The following is a 23859-nucleotide window of genomic DNA, read 5'->3' on the forward strand; positions in this document are numbered from 1 at the left end:
ACAGGCTACGGGGCTAGATGGGCCACTGGTCTGACCCAGCACGGCCATTCTTATATTCCTGTACTTGCCCCCAGCAGCGCAGGATATGCAGGGCTATGGAGCTGGGTCTGTCACAGGACAAAAGGGGAATGAATTCACGGCCCAGTACTCTCTGGTTTTTAGAGGTGGGTCCCTCCCTAGGCCTAGGCCCAGGCCCTGCTGCTCTGAGATCCCGGCGGCAGCTGCCGGCTCATCCCCTCACTGAGGCGCTCCCCCTGCCGCACGGCGGCAACCCCCGCCCAGAGCCGCCGGGCCCGGCTGCTGTGTCACGCGCTCGGGGAGCGGCCCAGGTGGCGGCTCGGGCCCAGGCTCGCTTCCCCGGCCCGGCCCCGCCCCGCCGCTGCCGGAGGAAGAGGAGCAGCAGCGGGCGGCCCTGCAGCTGCGGCATGTCGCCCGCCGGCTACAAGTTCCCCCAGCGGCCGGGTAACTACGGGGCCGAGCGTGGCGTGCCCCGGCGGCTCCCCTGGGCTTGGGGGGCGGCGCGTGGGACGCGGGGCTGCCTCGCCCTTGGCTCTGTGGGGAGCCGAGCGCCGGGGGCCGCCCGCCCGGGCGGGGGGGCTCTGCGTGTCGCCCTCTGCCAAGACCCTGGGGTCGGGGGGAGCGGCTGCAATCCTCGTGCAACCGGAGAGCAGCGCCTCTGCTGTCCGCCCGGCGAGCGTGCTCGGGCTGCGTGTGCTCCCGGGCTCAGAGGAGCAATTCGCTGCTCTGGGTTTCCCGGCGGGGAGGCTCCTGCCTCATTTTCTCCGTTACCTGGAAAACCGAGGCGCGCTGTCCCGTTTTACCGTGAAATGTATTTGTTCCACCCGCTGATGATCCTCGTGCGTAACTTTTTTTTTTTTTAAGGAGCGCCTGAAATTTAGAAACCTGCCTCTGACTCATCGGCCTGCCTGTACCTGGCAGGGTCCCGTGCCCCCGGGTTAAACAAACTTTGTAAATGATGCAAGTCGCCCTGCTGGTTAACTCATACGCTAGTGAGCGGAAACTGGAAATGCCCAGGATTCGGATGATCTTGTATTTGACCTCAAATGCCCATTACCTATTTAAACATAGTTTTTCGGTTGTTAACAGTGTCGATTAGAGTGCCCTGTCTCCCCCCCGCCATCTCGCTTTCATAGCCCCCTGGCTATAGCAGACAAATGGCTTAGACCCCCCCCCCCAGGGGTTCGTTGTAACAAAGGTGCATTGTATTTTTGTGCGTGCATTTTGCATGCAGGTAAAGTGGAATTTTCAGCCGGAAATGGTCTCAGAAAAAAGGCCAGGGGTGGCAGATTATCACTAAAGTTTCAAAAACCATATAGGAGATTGAAGAAATGCCCCCCCCCCTTTTTTTTTTGTAAAAAAGTTTCATAAATTCGAAACTCATCCATTATTTGGGTGGTGTGGAGGATAGGAGTGATTAGTGGGGTATTTGAACTTTTAGGTTTGGAAGTACTACGCAGATCTTTTTCATCATGTTGGTGAATATGTGAATCCAGTATTGACTGAAATAAAAATAGTACTAGTGGTAGTTACACTACCCACTAACACAGCATTCCCATATAATTTGCTTGTTTTGGTTTTCTCTCTCAACCTTCTTGCTCTTAGCAACTAAGCTATTTCCTGTTTATGTTTGAAGAAGCTTTTTGCAGGTGTCTGTCACAGTGTATCTTGCCTTTTGCTCATTGACTGTACAAAAGCATGTGCTTTTACTTTTTTTTTATATAAAGCAACAGATTATTTTATTCGCCAGTCTTTAAGGCCTGGTACTGTAGGGAGATGCATGTATGTGGACATATACAAAGCTCTGTTGAAGTTGGAAGGACCCTTCCCATAATCATTGCAGAATGAGGGTCCAAATAGACAGTTGCAGTTGATCAGATGGCTAGAGAGACTGTTAATATAGCAGGTTGTTTGTGTGTTTTGTTTTTAACTTTTGTGATCCGGAGAACCATGTTTAGATGATTCAGATGGAAAGAATGTTTTAAAATGTACTCAATTTTTCACTATTTACTGTTAGCTTATTTTTTGCATTTTTCTCAGTGTAGACGTTGAAGTGGTTAGGTCCACTTACTGTTTATTAAGTACACTCGGTGGAGAAAAGTAATTCAGTTTTGTAGAAAGAAAAGGAGTACTAGTGGCACCTTAGAGACTAACCAATTTATTTGAGCATAAGCTTTCATGAGCTACAGCTCACTTCATCGGATGCATTCAGTGGAAAATACAGTGGGGAGATTTATATACACACACAACATGAAAAAATGGGTGTTATCATACACACTGTAAGGAGAGGTTTCAGAGAAACAGCTGTCTTAGTCTGTATTCGCAAAAAGAAAAGGAATACTTGTGGCACCTTAGAGACGAACCAATTTATTTGAGCATAAGCTTTCGTGAGCTACAGCTCACTTCATCGGATGCATGCTGTGGAAAGTGTGGAAGATCTTTTTATATACACACAAAGCATGAAAAAATACCTCCTCCCACCCCACTCTCGTGCTGGTAATAGCTTATCTAAAGTGACCACTCTCCTTACAATGTGTATGATAATCAAGGTGGGCCATTTGCAGCACAAATTCAGGGTTTAACAAGAACGTCTTGGGGGGGGGGTAGGAAAAAACAAGGGGAAATAGGTTACCTTGTATAATATTTATTTGAGAGTGATCACTTAAGTTGACAGGTTTCAGAGTAACAGCCGTGTTAGTCTGTATTCGCAAAAAGAAAAGGAGTACTTGTGGCACCTTAGAGACTAACCAATTTATTTGAGCATGAGCTGAAGTGAGCTGTAGCTCACGAAAGCTCATGCTCAAATAAATTGGTTAGTCTCTAAGGTGCCACAAGTACTCCTTTTCTTTTCACTTAAGTTGAGCTATCACCAGCGGGGGGAGGATTTCCATATTTCCAAAACTGGTTTCATTCCCATTTACAATAACATCCCCCCCTTTCCCCCCCAATCAAAATTCTCTGCAAAACGTTATGAAGCCTTGATTCTGAGGTGGGTGGCCTTGGAGACACACATCATGGAGTCCCCAGCAGCTCACCAGGTGGGCAGGTTGGGAGGAAACCAATGGTCTCTCTGCTAAATGATGTGATTTGGCAATCGGCAAATCCTGACAAAAAGTATTTCATCAGAGTTTTTTCTGACCAGCTCTATTAGTTTTTTTTCCTCACACTAGCACAATGCTTGTGGTTTGCTTTCTAACACCACACGGCAGTGTTTGTGGATCTCTAAAAAATATTATTGATATTCACTTAAAAGTCAGGACACAGTTCTATTCATTTTAAGTTCTGAATCCCCCCTCCCCTCTTTTCTTTCTAAACAAAACCCAAATTTTGGACCTAAGGTCCTTATCCAAAGTGTGTTGAAGTAAATGTGAATCTTTCTGTGGTCTTCAACAATGAGCTTCGGAACAAACCTTCATTGTTTTGTGTTTCTTTTTATGCATGAATGTCCATTGTCCAAGCATCACTAACAACTGTGTTATATTTGTATTTGGGTAGTAGATGAATTCTTCACTGCTAAAGCATGTTTCCTTTGCATAAGGAAACTTTAAAAGGTGTTCACTTAGCCCTGAAAAGAATCAGGCAGCCTTTTTCACTGGAGCACGGTAATTGTCCGATCAAATAAATCTATAACTGAAAATCAAGTTCAGATGAGATACTTGGGTGTGTCCCAGACCTTTACCAAGGAAATAAAGTCTGTAAGGCTGGAGCTGACTCTGTAGTCCTTACTCAGGTGAAACTCCCACTTAGTTCAGTAGGAGTCTTGCTTGTGTAAAGACTGCAGGAGTAGGGCCCTGAGAGACCATGTACAAAGAGAGATACAAAATTTGCAGTGAAAAAGTGCTGATATAATGGAAGGGATAGGTCAACATCTATATGCCTAGTTGCTTATGGAAATGGTTACTTAGGCCCCACTTCTGCAGCTGACTCCATACAGGTGAATCTGCATTTACTCAAGTGAGGCTCCTGCGGCAGGGTTCTGCTCAGACAGATGTAGGGTCAGAGACCTATAACATATTATTTGCTCATGTTAAAATATCACAACTTCAGGTGCAGTACCATAACTGATCATTATTTTATAATAAAATAAATAACTCTTGTTTGAAATTAACTTTGAAAATTCAAGGTACTTATACTTAAAAAATTATGTATTTTGTGGGTGGGGGGAGGGATAAAGGAATTTCAAAGTTTCTTTCTTTTGTTTTAACTGTAATTTTTTTAATAGTGAATACCAAGAAGAGCTTGAAAGATGAAATTGACTCTATTTTGCGGGAGCGGATTATGGTTTTGGATGGAGGCATGGGGACCATGATCCAGCAGCATGCACTATCAGAAGAGGACTTTCGAGGGCAAGAATTTAAGGATCATCCAAAATATCTGAAAGGCAACAATGACCTTTTGAGTATAACTCAGCCTGATATAATCTACAAAATTCACAAGGTATTGAGTCGCTTGACTTCTGAGTGTTCTGATTTTAAAAAAAACCCTGACTCTTCTGAATGATTTCTATGTGCAACCTTAACTGTTAATGGTGTTTTTTTAATTTCTGAATTTCCCTCATCTTCTACTTAATCTTTTTAAGTATACCCTGTATTAGCTGAATCACCCTTGTTCACATGCTTGTTGACCCATCAAAGAATTCTAATAGATTGCTGAGGCATGTTTTTCCTCTACAAAAGCTGCTTTGACACTTCCTCAACAAATCGTGTTGATCTATGTATAGGATAATTCTGTTCTTTACTGCAGTTTCAACCAGTTTGTCTGGTACTCAAATTAGGCTTACCGGCCCATAATTGCTATGTTTGCCTCTGGAGCCTTTTAAAAAATTGATGTCACATTAGTTATCCTCTAGTCATCTGGTACAGAAAGTGATTTAAGTGATAGTTTACATACCATAGTTAGTAGTTCTGCAATTTCATATTTGAATCCCTTCAGAACTCTTGGGTGAGGACCATCTGGTCCTGGTTATTTATTACTGTTTAATTTATCAATTTGTTCTAAAAACCTCTGGCGCTTCAATCTGGGACTGTTCCTCAGATTTGTCGTCTAAGAAGAATGGCTCAGGTTTGGAGATCTCTCCGATCCTCTACAGAGAAGACTGTTACAAGTAATTCATTTAGCTTCTCAATGGCCTTGTCTTCCTTTAGTGCTCCGTTAGCCCGTGTCTTCCAGTGGCCCCACTGATTGTTTAGCAGACTTCCTGCTTCTGATGTTCTTACATTTTTTTTTGCTAGTTGTTCTTCAAATTCTTTTTTGGCCTGCCTAGTTACACTTGACTTGCTAGAATTTATTCTCCTTTTTATTTTCCTTAGTAGATTTGACTTCCAGTTTTTAAAGGATGTCTTTTTGCATAGTAACTGCTTCTTTTGTTTAGCCATGGTGGCCTTTTTTTGGTCCTCTGTTTTTTTTTAATTTGAGCCTCTATTATGGTGTGTTGAAAAAGTTTCCACACAGCTTACAGGCATTTCACTCTTGTGACTGTTTCTTTTAATTTCTGTTTAACTAGCTTCCTCTTTTCTGTGTGGTTCCCCTTCTTGAAGTTAAATGCTACAATTATGATCTTTCTTGGTATTCTCTCTCACCCCCACCCCTGGATGTTAAATTTAATTACATTATGGTTGCTTTACCAAGCAGTTCAGCTATATTCACCCCTTGGACCAGACTCTCTGTGTTCCACTTAGAACTAAATCAAGAATTGCCTTGTCTCTTGTGGGTTCCAGAACTAGCTGCTCCAAGAAGCAGTCATTAATGGTGTCTAGAAATTTTATCTCTGCCATCCAAACTGGAGGTGACATGCACCCAGTCAGTATGGGAATAGTTGAAATCCCCCATTATTACTGAGTTTTATATTTTTATAGCTCTCTTAATCTCCTTGAGCATTTCACAATCACCATTATTTTAATATTTTTACTGTGAAATATTAAAATTTAGTATAAAGAGAGTAATCTAACATTTTACTATAATCCTCATAATCTTTAAAGAACAAAAATGAAAAAGAAGCTGTGACTTAAATGCCCTATAGAGATTTAAGGGGAAAAAGCTCTATAGCGGTGTCTGCTCAGTGACCCAGTTGTGTCAACCAAACTGGATTGACTTTGAACTTTGGAAATTCTGCAGGCTGGAGCTCCAGAGTTTGTCATCTCCTTCCTCCCAACTAATTCATCTGATGAAGTTTACAGGTGTGGAAAGACCTATGTTTGAGCTCTTCAGAATTCTTGGAGGTTCAAGTATTTATAGAAAATAACCCTAAAACTGCCCCTCCAACTTCCTTAAATTTTAAATATGGTGGACTGGGCACAGAAGCGCCCCGTGCCTTTAAATAGCTTTTACGTGTCCTTCAACTGATAAGTAAGCTCCAACAGGAAGAGATGGTGAGTAGTCTATTTTCAAAAGTCAAAGTGGATTTCCCAGTTCAAGTGCATTGTTACCTACTAATATACTGTGTTCAGTAATGTTCTGTGCCTGATAAAATGACAAGAGCTTGAAGGGTCAAAATTGTTGTCATTTAATAAATGATTTTGGAGGTGAAAGTGAAACTCAAGTGTGTAAAAGATATCATAAATGTCATTGTGCCCTTTGGATCTGCACAACTGTGTGTGTGTGTGTACGTGCGTGTGCCCAGAATAGGGAGTAGAGAGGAGAACTATCAGTTTTCTGTTAGTTAATTTTAAAATTAATATTGTCTTTAACATTAGATATGTTCCTATTCCACCATCTGTTTGATTGAAATTTTATTTGCCTTAATTACCATTAAATTCATTTTTCTTCATTTAGAAAAATCCCAATGGTGTATACTCAATAGTGTAATCACATCAGTACTTTTATGACCCAAATATAAAAATCATCATGTAATTTTCCTTTAGCATTTGAAGTGTGTTCATCTTCTCACGCACTGTTAAGAAAATCCACACAATAGTGAACCCTAATGATATTTGTATTGGAGTAATATTTTGTTTATCTCAGAAACCTTTTTTCATTTCTAAGCCTTTCTGATCAGACCTAATAGGTGAAAGCTTATTATGCTTCAGGAGTGTTGAAATGGAATTACAGTGATTGTTCATTTGCATTTTGCTGAAAGGCCTAACATACAGCTGATTTCCCCCCTTCCTTCAGTGGTGCCAGAATTTCAACCCCAGCCTACAAACATGGTCATAATTTATTAAGGGTACATTTATACATAGTTTATAAAGAGTTAATAACATCTGTTAATTCCATTTTAATAAATGCTTCAGTAGGTTGATTGCAGCCATCTATAACATACGCTACTCATGCCTGTTATGTGTTTATAACATCTATTAGACCTTGATTCTTGAAGGTTGTCTAACTTGAAGCATATCAGTGAGATTATTTACACGCTTAAAGTTAAGTTAATCCATCTTGAATTGGAACCTTGATAGTTTATAAAGGGTTAAAAACGATTTATAAATATAACCTTAAACACTAAAACTCTGAGTAACCTCAAATGTGTTTAAACACTATTTCAAAGCAACAGGAGTAAGAACTGTAGGATTTGGTCTTCTGTGAATTGGGAGGCAATTATCCTTTGTCTTCAGCTGAAAATCACAAAATGTTAGAATCCGCTGACTCCCTTCTTTTCCATCCCCTGATCTGAAATCATTAGTTCTCAATTGTTTTTTTTATTGTTGCAGGAATACTTGCTCTCTGGGGCTGATATAATTGAAACAAACACTTTCAGCAGCACCAAAGTTGCACAAGCTGACTATGACCTTGAGCATCTGGTAAGAATTTTAAGCCACTTACATGTTAAGATATTCAAGATTTGTTGTCCCAGCAGCCAATATTAACCTAGTCCCCAGAGACCACAAGATTTATGTTTATTGCTAACTGCACACTGTCTCTGGGCACACAGGTGAGATTGGTTGGGTCTCTGGTGCTCAGCAGAGAAATATCCCATTTACTTATAACACATTTCCATTATTACGGTAATATTAGGATGAAAATTATACTTGTGATAGGACAGTTGTCAATGAAGGCACAGACAGTAATAATTTGTATTGGGCTTCATCAGTTGAGTATTCGCAGAAGAGTCTCATTCTGTGAACAAGAACATTCTGCTTCAGTGCTTCCAGTTTCACAAGATGGTGCCACACTGGAAATGTGTTTTGTCTCTTAACGTTGTATGTATATTTTATTCTTTGGCACAGAGGTCTGTCTTGCTTGCAGTAAGAGTTTTGCTGCAGTGCTTAGAACTCTCTTAAGCTCAGGTTTGTGCTGCCTATCGGTCACATCATTTTAAAATGATATCTCAGCAGATGGCATGACAATACCTGGAAACATACCATCTAAATCAGAGTTGCTGTTCCCAATAAGCTGCACTTACCTTCATAGGGCCCCTTCCTTCAAGGTGACAACTCCCGCTAACTTCGGTATCTTACAGAACTGGCCATTAGTCCCTTTGCCATCATTTAATTTTACAATATCCGTTTTAGACACAGACGTAGTAGATATGGTATCCGTCATATAATCGCATCACTACAGTTTGCTTTCTGAGATTGATGGAACAAAGCAATTCCCCATGCTGGGGTATCCCAGAGGTGTGTGTGTGTGGTGGGTTTTTTTATTATTTTTTATTTTTTTAAAGTTTTGCCATAATGCTTTCATGTGTTTGTCTGGCCTATAGTATAGAGCACTTAGAATGCACTGCATGCTGCCACAGAAGAGGGTGACTGACTCTTGTAAGTTTCTTAGTTAGTTTTCTTCATAGAAGAGACATAATGTACAGAATTAGCCTTTTCTGTTAGCACACAGTAATTTGGCTGTCATTGTTCCAGGTTTATCAGTTAAACAAAGTCTCAGCACAGGTGGCCAGAAAAGCAGCTGATGATGTGACTGCTCAGACAGGTGAATGGTGGTTTGTTTGCTTTTTTGTTTTTTTTTTCCTCTTTGTATTCAAACATTCCCTTCTACATGTTCTATCGTCTCATTACAAGCTTTGAAATGTTGTGACTTGGGTTGGTGCAGTTGGTTGCATCTGGGAGCAATGATGCTGCAAATTGGCTTCCAAGAGGAGCCTAATGCATGAGTGACTCATAAGCTATTTAGATATGCAAAATGTTACTCTGGTTCTTTCACAAGGTGCTGAGTGCTTCTTGGGAGTCCACAACTCCCACTGAAATCCACCTTCCATTATTTCACCCAGCATCTGCCAGGAGGTACTCAATAGCTCACAGCATCAGCCCTAAATGGGCAGTCGTTCCTAAAAATGACTTCTTCATCTACATTTCTGTTAGTAGAGACCTACCGATCTAACAAGAACACTTGATAAAGGGATAACGTAATTTAGAAGTCTTCACGTTTTCTCTCTCATTCTAACACCAAGCTGCATTTTCTGTTTATAAACCTGTCATTAGATTGTCCAGACAATACCTCCCTGATTTGGTTCTTTAAAAAAAAAATGTGCCTTAATTTTATATTTTTATTATATTTAAGTGGTTCACTGTTCTTTGTAACTAAATGTAGCGATTTGAATATCTGTTATATTGCACTGCAGTATTTCTTTATGGCGCTGTGCTGTGCATTTAAAAATGATCAGGCAACTTAAAGTACTCTTTGTTGCCTGAAGTTGCCTGATGATTTTTTTTAAATGCACAGCACAGCGCCATAAAGCTTGGACTGAATTGATGGCTTGCAATGGCATTGTTTGTAAATACTGCTGACCCTTATTGGATAGAATCAGAACTACTCAACTATCCAAAGCTAATTTAGATTCTCCTCTATCCCAAGTGGTGGGGACTTGTGCTTTTGGAACAGGACACTCTGAGTTAAATCTACATTGTTGCCATGCTGTCTTAAGTGATGGTTACAATATTATGACTGTAGGTGGCTAGAGTTGATGAGTGACATTTCTTCCCTTGTCTAGAGAGTAGACGATTTGTTGCTGGTGCTATGGGTCCTACAAACAAAACGCTCTCTGTGTCTCCCTCAGTGGAAAGATCAGACTATAGGAACATCAGTAAGTATTTGTAATTTAATTCTATTCTACCTTTTATGATACGTTACAAGAAGATGTCTTTGGATATGAGACAAACCACTTTAAACTAATTTTTATTTACAGCTTTTGATGAGCTGGTTGAAGCATACCAAGAACAAGCCAGAGGACTCTTAGATGGAGGGGTTGATATCTTGTTAGTAGAAACCATATTTGATACAGCCAATGCCAAGGTGAGACTTTTGGGAAAACTTGGAAGTGGTTTGAACCTTTTATTAAATGCCTAAATAAAAAATTCTGGTGTGGGAGCTAAGGCAAGAATTTTCCCTATATATTACTGATCCATCTTATGTTGAAATTCTGTGGAAACTATTGTGGACTAAATGGATTCATATGTAGGGGTTATGCATTGAGAATATATGCAACTGTATGAAACACATTAAATTCACACTCTGGATGTATATAGTAGATGTATGTAACAAACACACAGAGACTTTAAAAGCTTGGTTATCCTACATGCTGTAAATGTGAGTGACGAATAACAGTGTACAAATCTTAGCAAGTGCATTGGTGTGATTTTTTTGGGTCTAAAAGAGCCTCGGGCTGCCTAGCTGCTGGATACCACCACAATATGTGAGAGAACCTAGAGGTTTCTGGGCGTGAAGGAATGCCCTTGAATGTAGTAAATTCTTCCAGAATCTCTAGCAATATTGTATGGTAAGTTTTTTGTGTAAAAGGCTATTCAAGCCTTAACTTGAATTAACTTGTTGTAACCTTTATTTTTAAACAGGCAGCTCTCTTTGCTCTCAAGAAACTGTTTGAGGAAGAGTATGATCCCAGACCAATATTTGTAAGCACAAAACATTTTACTAACTTTAACTAAAATGATCTAATGTTTTTATGTGTGGTTCCCTAACAAGACTGAGGTGGCAGCTCAGCTGGTGATGGCATGGGTCCATTTTTTAAAAACAAAACACACACAGTATAACATGCAAAAAGTCAGTATGTTTTCTAGAATTGCTTTTTTTGTATTGTTATCCTTAGGACAGTGGGAAAACATTACTCTCTGTATTTTATAGGAGAATTTGAGGTCAAAGCATTATTATTTATAAAGCTTCATACTTTCTCATGGCCCTTCACAGATGAGTTTTTGAAAAGAAACTCCGGTACCTTCCCCAGAAAGCTTACAATCTAATGCGTCCAATTCTTCTCTGTATTGTGACTTCAGGGAGATTCCATGTGGGCCCAAGGATCTGCTTGTGCATTGTACAGTGCAGGATTGGGCTTAAATAATAACAAATATAGAAGTTATGGATGGTGAGGGAAGGAGGCGGGCTCTGATTGCAGTTAGGATCCTTAGCTGTTAACATCAACCAACAAACTGTACATCCCAAGAGATTTTATTTATTTATTGAAAATAAAGGTTAGCAAAGTGACCTTCTGAAGCTCTTTGGTCAGAAGTTTCTTTCTACTTGCTAGAACGTTTGGGGAGGTTGCACAGAAAAAAATATTCTGATTTCCTGCATGGGTTGCCTGTCATCACTTGGAACCAAACACTCTTCATCTTGCTTTGGCTTTTGAGAGGGCAGTATTAATAACATATGTTCTTATCCCCACCCCAACCCCAATCCCTTTTGTATTTTAGGTTTCTGGAACTATTGTAGATAAGAGTGGACGCACTCTCTCTGGCCAGACAGGAGAAGCATTTGTCATTAGTGTATCCCACAGTGAGCCACTTTGGTAAGAGAATGTGCTTTCTTGAGTCCATTATTCTAAGACCAGACAGTAATGGTAAGTTTTTTATAAGGCCCCGTCAACAGGAGATTGCTATCTGCAACCATATTTAACCGTGTATGTCGCTAGTATAGTGTAGTTTCCCTGTCCAGTGTAACCAGGAATTATTTTTCCTGAGAACCATGGTGTAGCATACCCCTCTTTTATGAGTCCTTATTACTGTTATGCAGCTTAATAAAGTTCCTGTCCATGGTGATAAGGGAAATGGTGCTAGAACCCTGCAACTAACAACTGGCCATGAGCACAGTAATTTTCAAATGCTAGTGGTGTGGTTCTGAACCCAGTGTAGCCAGGACCTAAGTGAGTCCCATGATATCTGTCTTCAAAAGTAGGCAGAAGGTGAAATAACTGCTTTCTCATGTAGAGAGATGAAGCTGCTTTTCCATTGTCTCTCTGAAGAGAGTCACTTCTCTACCTTCTTCGCCCCTAATAATGTGTGAACTGAGGCCTGATCCACATTGGACTGTGAACCATATTGGAAAATGGAGTTTGACTGATATAGACAAGACCAAACTGTTTTAAAATTAATGTCAGAAGCTGTGCTTGGATTTGAAGCCCAGACTTTCAAATTTACTTTGCAAACAGTTAATATCTGGGGTAGACTGGGCCTAGATAGATTTGGTGAAGGAAACAAATAATAGTTACAAAAAAGGGGGGAAGCAAGTAAAGAAAAGATTCCAGTGTCAGATCATAGGGCCAGGTCATGAGATGTCGTTGCAGCATCCTTTTCCCTGATTTTTTCCAAAATTCCAAATGTTCACTAAATTTTTTTCTCAAAAAGATGTATTTGTTCTGAAAAACACTTGACACTTCTAGGTGATTATTTAATAAAAATATATTCTTCTCCATGCAAACATAAATGCTAAAAATTTTTTTATATGAAAGCTTAGGTTCTGTAAAATTTGGCCGCTGCATAAGACAGAGCCCTGCATGTAACCATGCTTTCCCCTTTTTTCCCCCCATCCTTGTGCTTTTCTGTATTCTTTTCTCCCTGTTTCTCTCGTTACTTTTTTTTAAATCTTTATGTATTTGCCTGTAGTTAGCAAAATTTTCCTGCAGTGTTAAATATTTTCATTTGCTATTAGACATGTACTCGGTGTATGTCGTGACAAGCCATTCTTTGGTTTTTTTACAACAAAATCCCAGTTAAAAAAGTCTGTCATCTCCGTGATGCAGAAGTGTGAGACTGCACTAACATACAATGAACCCAGCTTTTCTGACATGTCGCGCCCCCCCCCCCCCTTGAAGAGCCACTTTCCCAGACCAGACTGTGCTGCAGAAGTAACATATGGAGTCGCTTGGAACAGGGTGCTGCTTGATTCGTTCACTATCACAGCATAGAGATCTATGCTTGGCACAGATCTCAGCCTCAGACAAGGTACTCATGACTCTAATGTCTCTAGGGAGGATAGAAGGAGCACTGGAGCAGAAACTAGGACTGTATTAAACAACATTTAATACAGTACTCTGGGCCTGATTCCGATTTATGCTAATGCCACTTTACACTGCCATGGCAGACGAAGCATTAAAATGAGAGTGAGTTACACTTAACCCCACTTTAAGGTCTCTTTACGTTACCAAAGTGGTGTAAATGAGTCTGGCTGTCTGTGTCTAGTTGTGCTCCCTACATGGAGTACATTATACCTGTTCTTGGACATCTGCACATGCTTTCAGTTTGCTCCTGAACATGATTTGGGATAATGAGTTTGATCTGTAAGTCACTGTTTTGATTTTGATTAAGGATCTTATACACACTCACTCTGTGCACGATCAGCATAGCTGATATTGGCTGAGGAACTGCTGGTTACAGTTCTTACAATTGAGCGTCTGAGGACAGGTGGCAGGGTATTCTCCTTGAACAGCCCTCAGATGTGGGATTAGCTTCCTCCCTTGGTCTGACAGAGTCCTGTTTGTTTGTATGTATGTATTGTGGTCATATCTAGAAGCCACATTCGGGGAAGCAAGGCTCTCATGAGCTAACTGCTTTACACGCAGAGATTTCCTGCCCCAAAGAGCTTTACAACCATTGCCAATGACAAGAGACAACTGGTGGCTACAACAAACAAATGGGGGAAGAGAAGAGATGGCCACAGTAATGGTGCACTGTAACTGCTGCTTATTATACTAACCGCAGTAATTTCACCAAGTTCTGGCCTAAGGTTGTTGGCCTTTGGGGCATGGTGAAAGGGTCATTTAATTTTCTCAGACTTTTTTGCCTGGGATGGGGGAGGGGGCTGATATTGGTTAGGAAGTACAACGTTTTGCCTTTAAATTGGGTAAGCATGCTCCAGGTTTCCAATAGGCGTACTTTCAAAATCAAAACATTACATGGTGCCAGCCTCATGTCAGCTCCTGCTGTGAGAGTAAATCATAGAATATCAAGGTTGGAAGGGACCTCAGGAGGTCATCTAGTCCAACCCCCTGCTCAAAGCAGGACCGATCCCCAATTAAATCATCCCAGCCAGGGCTTTGTCAAGCCTGACCTTAAAAACCTCTAAGGAAGGAGATTCCACCACCTCCCTAGGTAACACATTCCAGTGTTTCACCACCCTCCTAGTGAAAAAGTTTTTCCTAACATCCAACCTAAATCTCCCCCACTGCAACTTGAGACCATTACTCCTTGTTCTGTCATCCACTACCACTGAGAATAGTCTAGATCCATCCTCTTTGGAACCCCCTTTCAGGTAGTTGAAAGCAGCTATCAAATCTCCCCTCATTCTTCTCTTCTCTTCTCAGTTCCCTCAGCCTCTCCTCATAAGTCATGTGTTCCGGTCCCCTAATCATTTTTGTTGCCCTCCACTGGACTCTCTCCAATTTTTCCACATCCTTCTTGTAGTGTGGGGCCCAAAACTGGACACAGTACTCCAGATGAGGCCTCACCAATGCTGAATAGAGGGGAACGATCACATCCCTCGATCTGCTGGCAATGCCCCTACTTATACATCCCAAAATGCCATTGGCCTTCTTGGCAACAAGGGCACACTGTTGACTCATATCCAGCTTCTCGTCCACTGTCACCCCTAGGTCCTTTTCTGCTGCCGAGCCATTCGGTCCCTAGTCTGTAGCGGTGCATTGGATTCTTCCGTCCTAAGTGCAGGACTCTGCACTTGTCCTTGTTGAACCTCATCAGATTTCTTTTGGCCCAATCCTCCAATTTGTCTAGGTCCCTCTGTATCCTATCCCTACCCTCCAGCATATCTACCACTCCTCCCAGTTTAGTGTCTGCAAACTTGCTGAGGGTGCAATCCACACCATCCTCCAGATCATTAATGAAGATATTGAACAAAACCAGCCCCAGGACTGACCCTTGGGGCACTCCGCTTGATACTGGCTGCCAACTAGACATGGAGCCATTGATCACTACCCGTTGAGCCTGACAATCTAGCCAATTTTCTACCCACCTTATAGTGCATTCATCCAGCCCATACTTCTTTAACTTGCTGACAAGAATACTGTGGGAGACTGTGTCAAAAGCTTTGCTAAAGTCAAGGAACACCACGTCCACTGCTTTCCCTTCATCCACAGAGCCAGTTATCTCGTCATAGAGGGCAATTAGATTAGTCAGGCATGACTTGCCCTTGGTGAATCCATGCTGACTGTTCCTGATCACTTTCCTCTCATGTAAGTGCTTCAGGATTGATTCTTGGAGGACCTGCTCCATGATTTTTCCGGGGACTGAGGTGAGGCTGACTGGCCTCTAGTTCCCAGGATCCTCCTTCTTCGCTTTTTTAAAGATGGGCACTACATTAGCCTTTTTCCAGTCGTCCAGGACTTCCCCCGATCGCCATGAGTTTTCAAAGATAATGGCCAATGGCTCTGCAATCAGAGCCGCCAACTCCTTTAGCACTCTCGGGTGCAACGCATCCGGCCCCATGGACTTGTGCACGTCCAGCTTTTCTAAATAGTCCCAAACCACTTCTTTCTTCACAGAGGGCTGGTCACCTCCTCCTCGTGCTGTGCTGCCCAGTGTAGTAGTCTGGGAGCTGACCTTGTTCGTGAAGACAGAGGCAAAAAAAGCATTGAGTACATTAGCTTTTTCCACATCCTCTGTCACTAGGTTGCCTCCCTCATTCAGTAAGGGGCCCACACTTTCCTTGACTGTCGTCTTGTTGCCAGCATACCTGAAGAAACCCTTCTTGTTTCTCTTAACATCGCTTGCTAGCTGCAACTCCAGGTGTGATTTGGCCCTCCTGATTTCATTCCTACATGCCCAAGCAATATTTTTATACTCTTCCCTGGTCATCTGTCCAATCTTCCACTTCTTGTCAGCTTCTTTTTTATATTTAAGATCTGCAAGGATTTCACCGTTAAGCCAAGCTGGTCGCCTGCCATATTTACTATTCTTTCTACACATCAGGATGGTTTGTCTCTGTAACCTCAATAAGGATTCTTTAAAATACAGCCAGCTCTCCTGGACTCCTTTCCCCCTCATGTTATCTTCCCAGGGGATCTTGCCCATCAGTTCCCTGAGGGAGTCAAAATCTGCTTTTCTGAAGTCCAGGGTCCGTATTCTGCTGCTTTCCTTTCCTCCTTGTGTCAGGATCCTGAACTCGACCATCTCATGGTCACTGTCTCCCAGGTTCCCATCCACTTTAGCTTCTGTTAGGGGGCTTATTCCTTCACCCACTTACTTCCCTGGTCCTTCTCGCATGAACAGAGAGCAACAATACCCGAAGTCCAAAGGTGCAAACAATTCGATGTTTATTGGGGTGAACTTCTAGCAAGCATGATTCCAGTTTCCTTCCTTAGTGTCCTCCTTCCCAGCTCTGACACCACAGAGCCTTAGACCTGTGTCCCTGTTCCCATTCCTACCCTTAGCCAAACATGATCCCAACTTCCTTACTCCCATTCCCTGTTCCCATTTCCCCCTTTAGCAAAACATGATTCCAATTTTCTTACCCCCATTCCCTGTTCCCATCTCACACACCCCCATGCCCACCCCCACCCCAGTCACTTCCTCATTGACTACAGATTATATAGTAAAACTTGAGTTCTGCTTAGCTATACCTTAACCAATCATTTTCCTGAAATTTAACTAACCAATCCTAACATATTGTAACATGATTATGTAACCAATTATATCCCACCACCTCAATTAGTTTACACCCAGCAAAATTAATTATACAGCAGACAGGAACAATCACAGAACCAGACAGAGATTATACAGACAAACAATAGCAAAGTGGGAACTACAATGACAAAACAATACAGAAGTGAGGATTTCACATCCCAGCTATTGATAAGTGAGTTCTTGCCAGACAGGATGCTATCAAACTAAGGGTATGTCTACACTACGAAATTAGGTCGAATTTATAGAAGTCGGTTTTTTTGAAATCGGTTTTATATATTCGAGTGTGTGTGTCCCCGCAGAAAATGCTCTAAGTGCATTAAGTGCATTAACTCGGCGGAGCGCTTCCACAGTACCGAGGCAAGCGTCGACTTCCGGAGCGTTGCATTGTGGGTAGCTATCCCACAGTTCCCGCAGTCTCCGCTGCCCATTGGAATTCTGGGTTGAGATCCCAATGCCTGATGGGGCTAAAACATTGTCGCGGGTGGTTCTGGGTACATATCGTCAGGACCCCGTTCCCACCCTCCCTCCCCCCGTGAAAGCAAGGGCAGACAATTATTTCGCACCTTTTTTCCTGAGTTACCTGTGCAGACGCCATACCACGGCAAGCATGGAGCCCACTCAGGTAACCGTCACCCTATGTCTCCTGGGTGCTGGCAGACGCGGTACGGCTTTGCTGCACAGTAGCAGCAACCCATTGCCTTCTGGCAGCAGACGGTGCAATACGACTGGTAGTCGTCCTCGTCGTGTCCGAGGTGCTCCTGGCCACGTCGGCTGGGAGCGCCTGGGCAGACATGGGCGCAGGGACTAAATTTGGAGTGACTTGACCAGGTCATTCTCTTTAGTCCTGCAGTCCTATTGAACCGTCTTATGGTGAGCGGGCAGGCGATACGGACTGCTAGCAGTCGTACTGTACCATCTTCTGCCAGGCAGGCAAGAGATGAGGATGGCTAGCAGTCGTATTGTACCATCTTATGCCAGGCAGGCAAGAGATGAAGATGGCTAGCAGTCGTACTGTACCATCTTCTGCCAAGCAGCCATGAGATGTGGATGGCATGCAGTCCTTCTGCACCGTCTGCTGCCAGCCAAAGATGTAAAGGATCGATGGAGTGGGTCAGAACAAGAAATAGACCAGATTTGTTTTGTACTCATTTTCCTCCTCCCCTGTCTAGATCACACTGCAGTCAGTCACAGAGAAGGCGCAGCGAGGTTAATCTAGCCATGTATCAATCAGAGGCCAGGCTAACCTACTTGTTCCAATAACAACGATAACTTTGGTGCACCATTTCTTATTGGAACCCTCCGTGCAGTCCTGCCTGAAATACTCCTTGATGTACAGGCACACCCTTTGTTGATTTTAGCTCCCTGAAGCCAACCCTGTAAGCCGTGTCGTCAGTCGCCCCTCCCTCCGTCAGAGCAACGGCAGACAATCGTTCCGCGCCTTTTTTCTGTGCGGACGCCATACCAAGGCAAGCATGGAGGCCGCTGAGCTCATTTTGGCAATTAGGAGCACATCAACCACCACACGCATTATCCAGCAGTATATGCAGCACCAGAACATGGCAACGCGATACCGGGCGAGGAGGCGACGTCAGCGCGGTCCCGTGAGTGATCAGGACATGGACACAGATTTCTCTGAAAGCATGGGCCCTGCCAATGCATGCATCATGGTGCTAATGGGGCAGGTTCATGCTGTGGAACGCCGATTCTGGGCTCGGGAAACAAGCACAGACTGGTGGGACCGCATAGTGTTGCAGGTCTGGGACGATTCCCAGTGGCTGCGAAACTTTCGCATGCGTAAGGGCACTTTCATGGAACTTTGTGACTTGCTTTCCCCTGCCCTGAAGCGCATGAATACCAGGATGAGAGCAGCCCTCACAGTTGAGAAGCGAGTGGCGATAGCCCTGTGGAAGCTTGCAACGCCAGACAGCTACCGGTCAGTTGGGAATCAATTTGGAGTGGGCAAATCTACTATGGGGGCTGCTGTGATGCAAGTAGCTCACGCAATCAAAGATCTGCTGATATCAAGGGTAGTGACCCTGGGAAATGTGCAGGTCATAGTGGATGGCTTTGCTGCAATGGGATTCCCTAACTGTGGTGGGGCTATAGACGGAACCCATATCCCTATCTTGGCACCAGAGCACCAAGCCGGCGAGTACATAAACCGCAAGGGGTACTTTTCGATAGTGCTGCAAGCTCTGGTGGATCACAAGGGACGTTTCACCAACATCAACGTGGGATGGCCGGGAAAGGTGCATGACGCTCGCATCTTCAGGAACTCTGGTCTGTTTCAAAAGCTGCAGGAAGGGACTTCATTCCCAGACCAGAAAATAACTGTTGGGGATGTTGAAATGCCTATACGTATCCTTGGGGACCCAGCCTACCCCTTAATGCCATGGCTCATGAAGCCGTACACAGGCAGCCTGGACAGTAGTCAGGAGCTGTTCAACTACAGGCTGAGCAAGTGCAGAATGGTGGTAGAATGTGCATTTGGACGTTTAAAGGCGCGCTGGCGCAGTTTACTGACTCGCTTAGACCTCAGCGAAACCAATATTCCCACTGTTATTACTGCTTGCTGTGTGCTCCACAATATCTGTGAGAGTAAGGGGGAGACGTTTATGGCGAGGTGGGAGGTTGAGGCAAATCGTCTGGCCTCTGGTTAGATGCAGCCAGACACCAGGGCGGTTAGAAGAGCACAGGAGGGCGCGGTACGCATCAGAGAAGCTTTGAAAACCAGTTTCATGACTGGCCAGGCTACGGTGTGAAAGTTCTGTTTGTTTCTCCTTGATGAAACCCCTCCGCCCCTTGGTTCACTCTACTTCCCTGTAAGCTAACCACCCTCCCCTCCTCCCTTTAATCACCGCTTGCAGAGGCAATAAAGTCATTGCTGCTTCACAGTCATGCATTCGTTATTCATTCATCACACAAATAGGGAGATGACTACCAAGGTATCCCAGGAGGGGTGGTGGAGGAGGGAAGGAAAATGCCACACAGCACTTTAAGCACAGCACTTTAAAAGTTTACAACTTTAAAATTTATTGAATGACAGCCTTCTTTTTTTTGGGCAATCCTCTGTGGTTGAGTGGCTGGTTGGCCGGAGGCCCCCCCACCGCGTTCTTGGGCGTCTGGGTGTGGAGGCTATGGAACTTGGGGAGGAGGGCGGTTGGTTACAGAGGGGCAGCAGTGGCAGTCTGTGCTCCAGCTGCCTTTGCTGCAGCTCAACCATACACTGGAGCATTCTGGTTTGGTCCTGCAGCAGCCTCAGCATTGAATCCTGCCTCCTCTCATCACGCTGCCGCCACATTTGAGCTTCAGCCCTGTCTTCAGCCCGCCACTTACTCTCTTCAGCCCTCCACCTCTCCTCCCGGTCATTTTGTGCTTTCCTGCACTCTGACATTATTTGCCTCCACGCATTCGTCTGTGCTCTGTCAGTGTGGGAGGACAGCATGAGCTCGGAGAACATTTCATCGCGAGTGCGTTTTTTTTTCTTTCTAAGCTTCACTAGCCTCTGGGAAGGAGAAGATCCTGTGATCATTGAAACACATGCAGCTGGTGGAGAAAAAAAAAGGGACAGCGGTATTTAAAAAGACACATTTTATAAAACAGTCGCTACACTCTTTCAGGGTAAACCTTGCTGTTAACATTACATACATAGCACATGTGCTTTCGTTACAAGGTCGCATTTTGCCTCCTCCCACCGCGTGACTACCCCCTCAACCTTCCCCCCTCCCTGTGGCTAACAGCGGGGAACATTTCTGTTCAGCCACAGGCAAACAGCCCAGCAGGAATGGGCTATACTGAGTGTCCCTGAAGAAAAGCACTCTATTTCAACCAGGTGACCATGAATTATATCTCACTCTCCTGAGGATAACACAGAGAGATAAAGAACGGATTTTGGTTGAATGCCAGCAAACATACACTGCAATGCTTTGTTCTACAGTGATTCCCGAGTATGTGTTACTGGCCTGGAGTGATAAAGTGTCCTACCATGAAGGACGAAATAAGGCTGCCCTCCCCAGAAACCTTTTGCAAAGGCTTTAGGACTACATCTAGGAGAACCGCAAATGCCAGGGCAAAGTAATCCTTTCACATGCTTGCTTTTAAACCATGTATAGCATTTTAAAAGGTACACTCACCAGAGGTCCCTTCTCCGCCTGCTGGGTCCAGGAGGCAGCCTTGGGTGGGTTCGGGGGGTACTGGCTCTAGGTCTAGGGTGAGAAACAGTTCCTGGCTGTCGGGAAAACCGGTTTCTCCGCTTGCTTGCTGTGAGCTATCTACAACCTCCTCCTCATCATCATCTTCTTCGTCCCCAAAACCTGCTTCCGTATTGCCTCCATCTCCATTGAAGGAGTCAAACAACACGGCTGGGGTAGTGGTGGCTGAACCCCCTAAAATGGCATGCAGCTCATCATAGAAGCGGCATGTTTGGGGCTCTGACCCAGAGCGGCTGTTCGCCTCTCTGGTTTTCTGGTAGGCTTGCCTCAGCTCCTTCAGTTTCACGCGGCACTGCTTCGGGTCCCTGTTATGGCCTCTGTCCTTCATGCCCTGGGAGATTTTGACAAAGGTTTTGGCATTTCGAAAACTGGAACGGAGTTCTGATAGCACGGATTCCTCTCCCCAAACAGCGATCAGATCCCGTACCTCCCGTTCGGTCCATGCTGGAGCTCTTTTGCGATTCTGGGACTCCATCATGGTCACCTGTGCTGATGAGCTCTGCATGGTCACCTGCAGCTTGCCACGCTGGCCAAACAGGAAATGAGATTCAAAAGTTTGCGGTTCTTTTCCTGTCTACCTGGCCAGTGCATCTGAGTTGAGAGTGCTGTCCAGAGCGGTCAGAATGGAGCACTCTGGGATAGCTCCCGGAGGCCAATACCATCGAATTGTGTCCACAGTACCCCAAATTCGAGCTGGGAACGTCGATTTAAGCGCTAATCCACTTGTCAGGGGTGGAATAAGGAAATCGATTTTAAGAGCCCTTCAAGTCGAAATAAAGGGCTTCACTGTGTGGACAGGTGCAGGTTTAAATCGATTTAACGTTGCTAAATTCGACCTAAAGTCCTAGTGTAGACCAGGGCTTTGTTTCTTTTTACATTTTCTAGGCACTTCCCTTTCTCTGGAGGTGATAGGAATACAATCCTGTCCTGATAGTGCCTAACAGCCCAATAGCACCTTATTTCAATGTGACTAGTTTGGAGTATGAGGATGTGACCGGTCGCTTCCCAGCTTATGGCTGCCTCTGCTGCTTAGCCAAAGGCCTTAGCCTAAGAACAGGGCCTCAAACTGTCACAGTAAGAGAAGGCCCTTACACCAGCAGACAGTGATTTTGATTCTTTCTTTTATACCTCTATCACTAGCCAAGTGATAAGAATACACCTAAATTCTTAGAGTACAGGCCTTTGCAGACAGGCCTGAATATCTATATCCTAACAGCTTCCCCTACTAATTCTTCCCGGTTTGTGAGCAGCAGGTCAAGAAGAGCCCTGCCCCTAGTTGGTTCCTCCAGCACTTGCACCAGGAAATTGTCCCCTACATTTTCCAAAAACTTCCTGGATTGTCTGTGCGCTGCTGTATTGCTCTCCCAGCAGATATCGGGGTGATTGAAGTCTCCCATGAGAACCCGGGCGTGCGATCTAGTAGCTTCTGCGAGTTGCCGGAAGAAAGCCTCGTCCTCCTCATCCCCCGGTCCGGTGGTCTATAGCAGACTCCCACCACGACATCACCCTTGTTGCTCACACTTCTAAACTTAATCCAGAGACTCTCAGGTTTTTCTGCAGTTTCATACTTGAGCTTTGAGCAGTCATACTGCTCTCTTACATACAGTGCAACTCCGCCACCTTTTCTGCCCGACCTGTCCTTCCTGAACAGCTTATATCCATCCATGACAGTACTCCAGTCATGGGAGTTATCCCACCAAGTCTCTGTTATTCCAATCACATCATAATTCCTTGACTTTGCCAGGACTTCCAGTTCTCCCTGCTTGTTTCCCAGGCTTTGTGCATTTGTGTATAGGCACTTGAGATAACCCACTGACCGCCCCTCCTTCAGAAGGTCTGAAGAAATGGTTTTGGTACCTGATACGTGGTAAATCCAGTGAGAGTGTCAAAATATTTTCATTCATCGATTACGCTACTTGCCGCTAAAATATCTCCCCATTGAGGTGGGGCAAAGAGAGAACGACAGATGAGCCTGTGTTGAGAGAGACAGATGGAGCTGGGATAAGGCAGAGGGAAATGCAGCTGGTTACTAAGAAGAGACAACCTGAAAAAAAACAACAAAAAACCCCCTGAACTGCCAGTTTATAAATCGAACATGACATAAATGCAATTGCATCTACACTGTTATCTACATTTGGCATGGATGGCCTCATTAACTATCCTTATCTTTACTTTGCTTCAGCTATCCTGACTGAGCCCTTCCTTATATCATGAAAATAAATGGTCTTCCCATCTTTGTAATGACACATTTCCTGCTCCATAGTGCATGATGTGTGTGTCTGGGGGTCCATATAAGTGACTTATCTGTGTGTAACCTGTACGTGCTTAAACACAAAAATCAGTGGGGGGTGGTAAAATGATTCCCTTGAAATCTATGGTATATTTAAATAGAATGCTCCAAGCCAAACAGAGTTCAGAAAAGCTATAAAGTTACGTACTTAACTCTTATGCCACAACCTGTTAGAGTAAGGGGAGTTGCATGTTCAATTATGGAAAAATAATTGGACAGTATGCAGATCCCCACTCTCTGGCTATTAGAAGCCAACTGGAGCCCAGGGGTTTGTATACTGCCTGTATAGTTACTTCTCAGTAATCACACAGTCAGCATGCAAATTCTTTTGCTCTGATTCAGTTACCTGCATAATTCCCACCCAGGTACATGTAAGAAACATACAGTAGTTGATTTGACTTCTTTCCTACCCACCCCAGTCCCGAGCTGAGCTGCCCCTGAACTGTGGGAAGTTCCATGGGAGTATAACACTGTACCATCCCTACAGCCCTCTCTGTGGCAGGCTACTTCAGCTGGCTATTGGCCATGG

At 44.0% G+C, this 23859-nt stretch overlaps 1 protein-coding gene across 2 annotated transcripts in view; it reads left to right on the forward strand.

Moving 5' to 3' along the window:
• MTR (5-methyltetrahydrofolate-homocysteine methyltransferase) overlaps positions 1-23859 on the forward strand; it is a 78391-nt gene continuing 54532 nt past the window's right edge. The window contains exons 1-8 of one of the 2 annotated variants that reach the window (XM_084622196.1): positions 1-164; positions 4241-4455; positions 7665-7754; positions 8808-8877; positions 9896-9988; positions 10091-10197; positions 10755-10814; positions 11610-11704. In XM_084622196.1, the coding sequence (XP_084478322.1) occupies positions 86-164; positions 4241-4455; positions 7665-7754; positions 8808-8877; positions 9896-9988; positions 10091-10197; positions 10755-10814; positions 11610-11704 (809 nt within the window). In that variant the 5' untranslated portion in view covers positions 1-85. Of the gene's footprint in view, positions 165-290; positions 463-4240; positions 4456-7664; positions 7755-8807; positions 8878-9895; positions 9989-10090; positions 10198-10754; positions 10815-11609; positions 11705-23859 lie in introns of those variants that run through there. The other variant, XM_084622197.1, reaches the window with a different exon arrangement.

The sequence above is a fragment of the Lepidochelys olivacea genome, assembly GCF_965140295.1.
Source record: "Lepidochelys olivacea isolate rLepOli2 genome assembly, chromosome: 3".
Taxonomy (NCBI): Eukaryota; Metazoa; Chordata; order Testudines; family Cheloniidae; genus Lepidochelys; species Lepidochelys olivacea.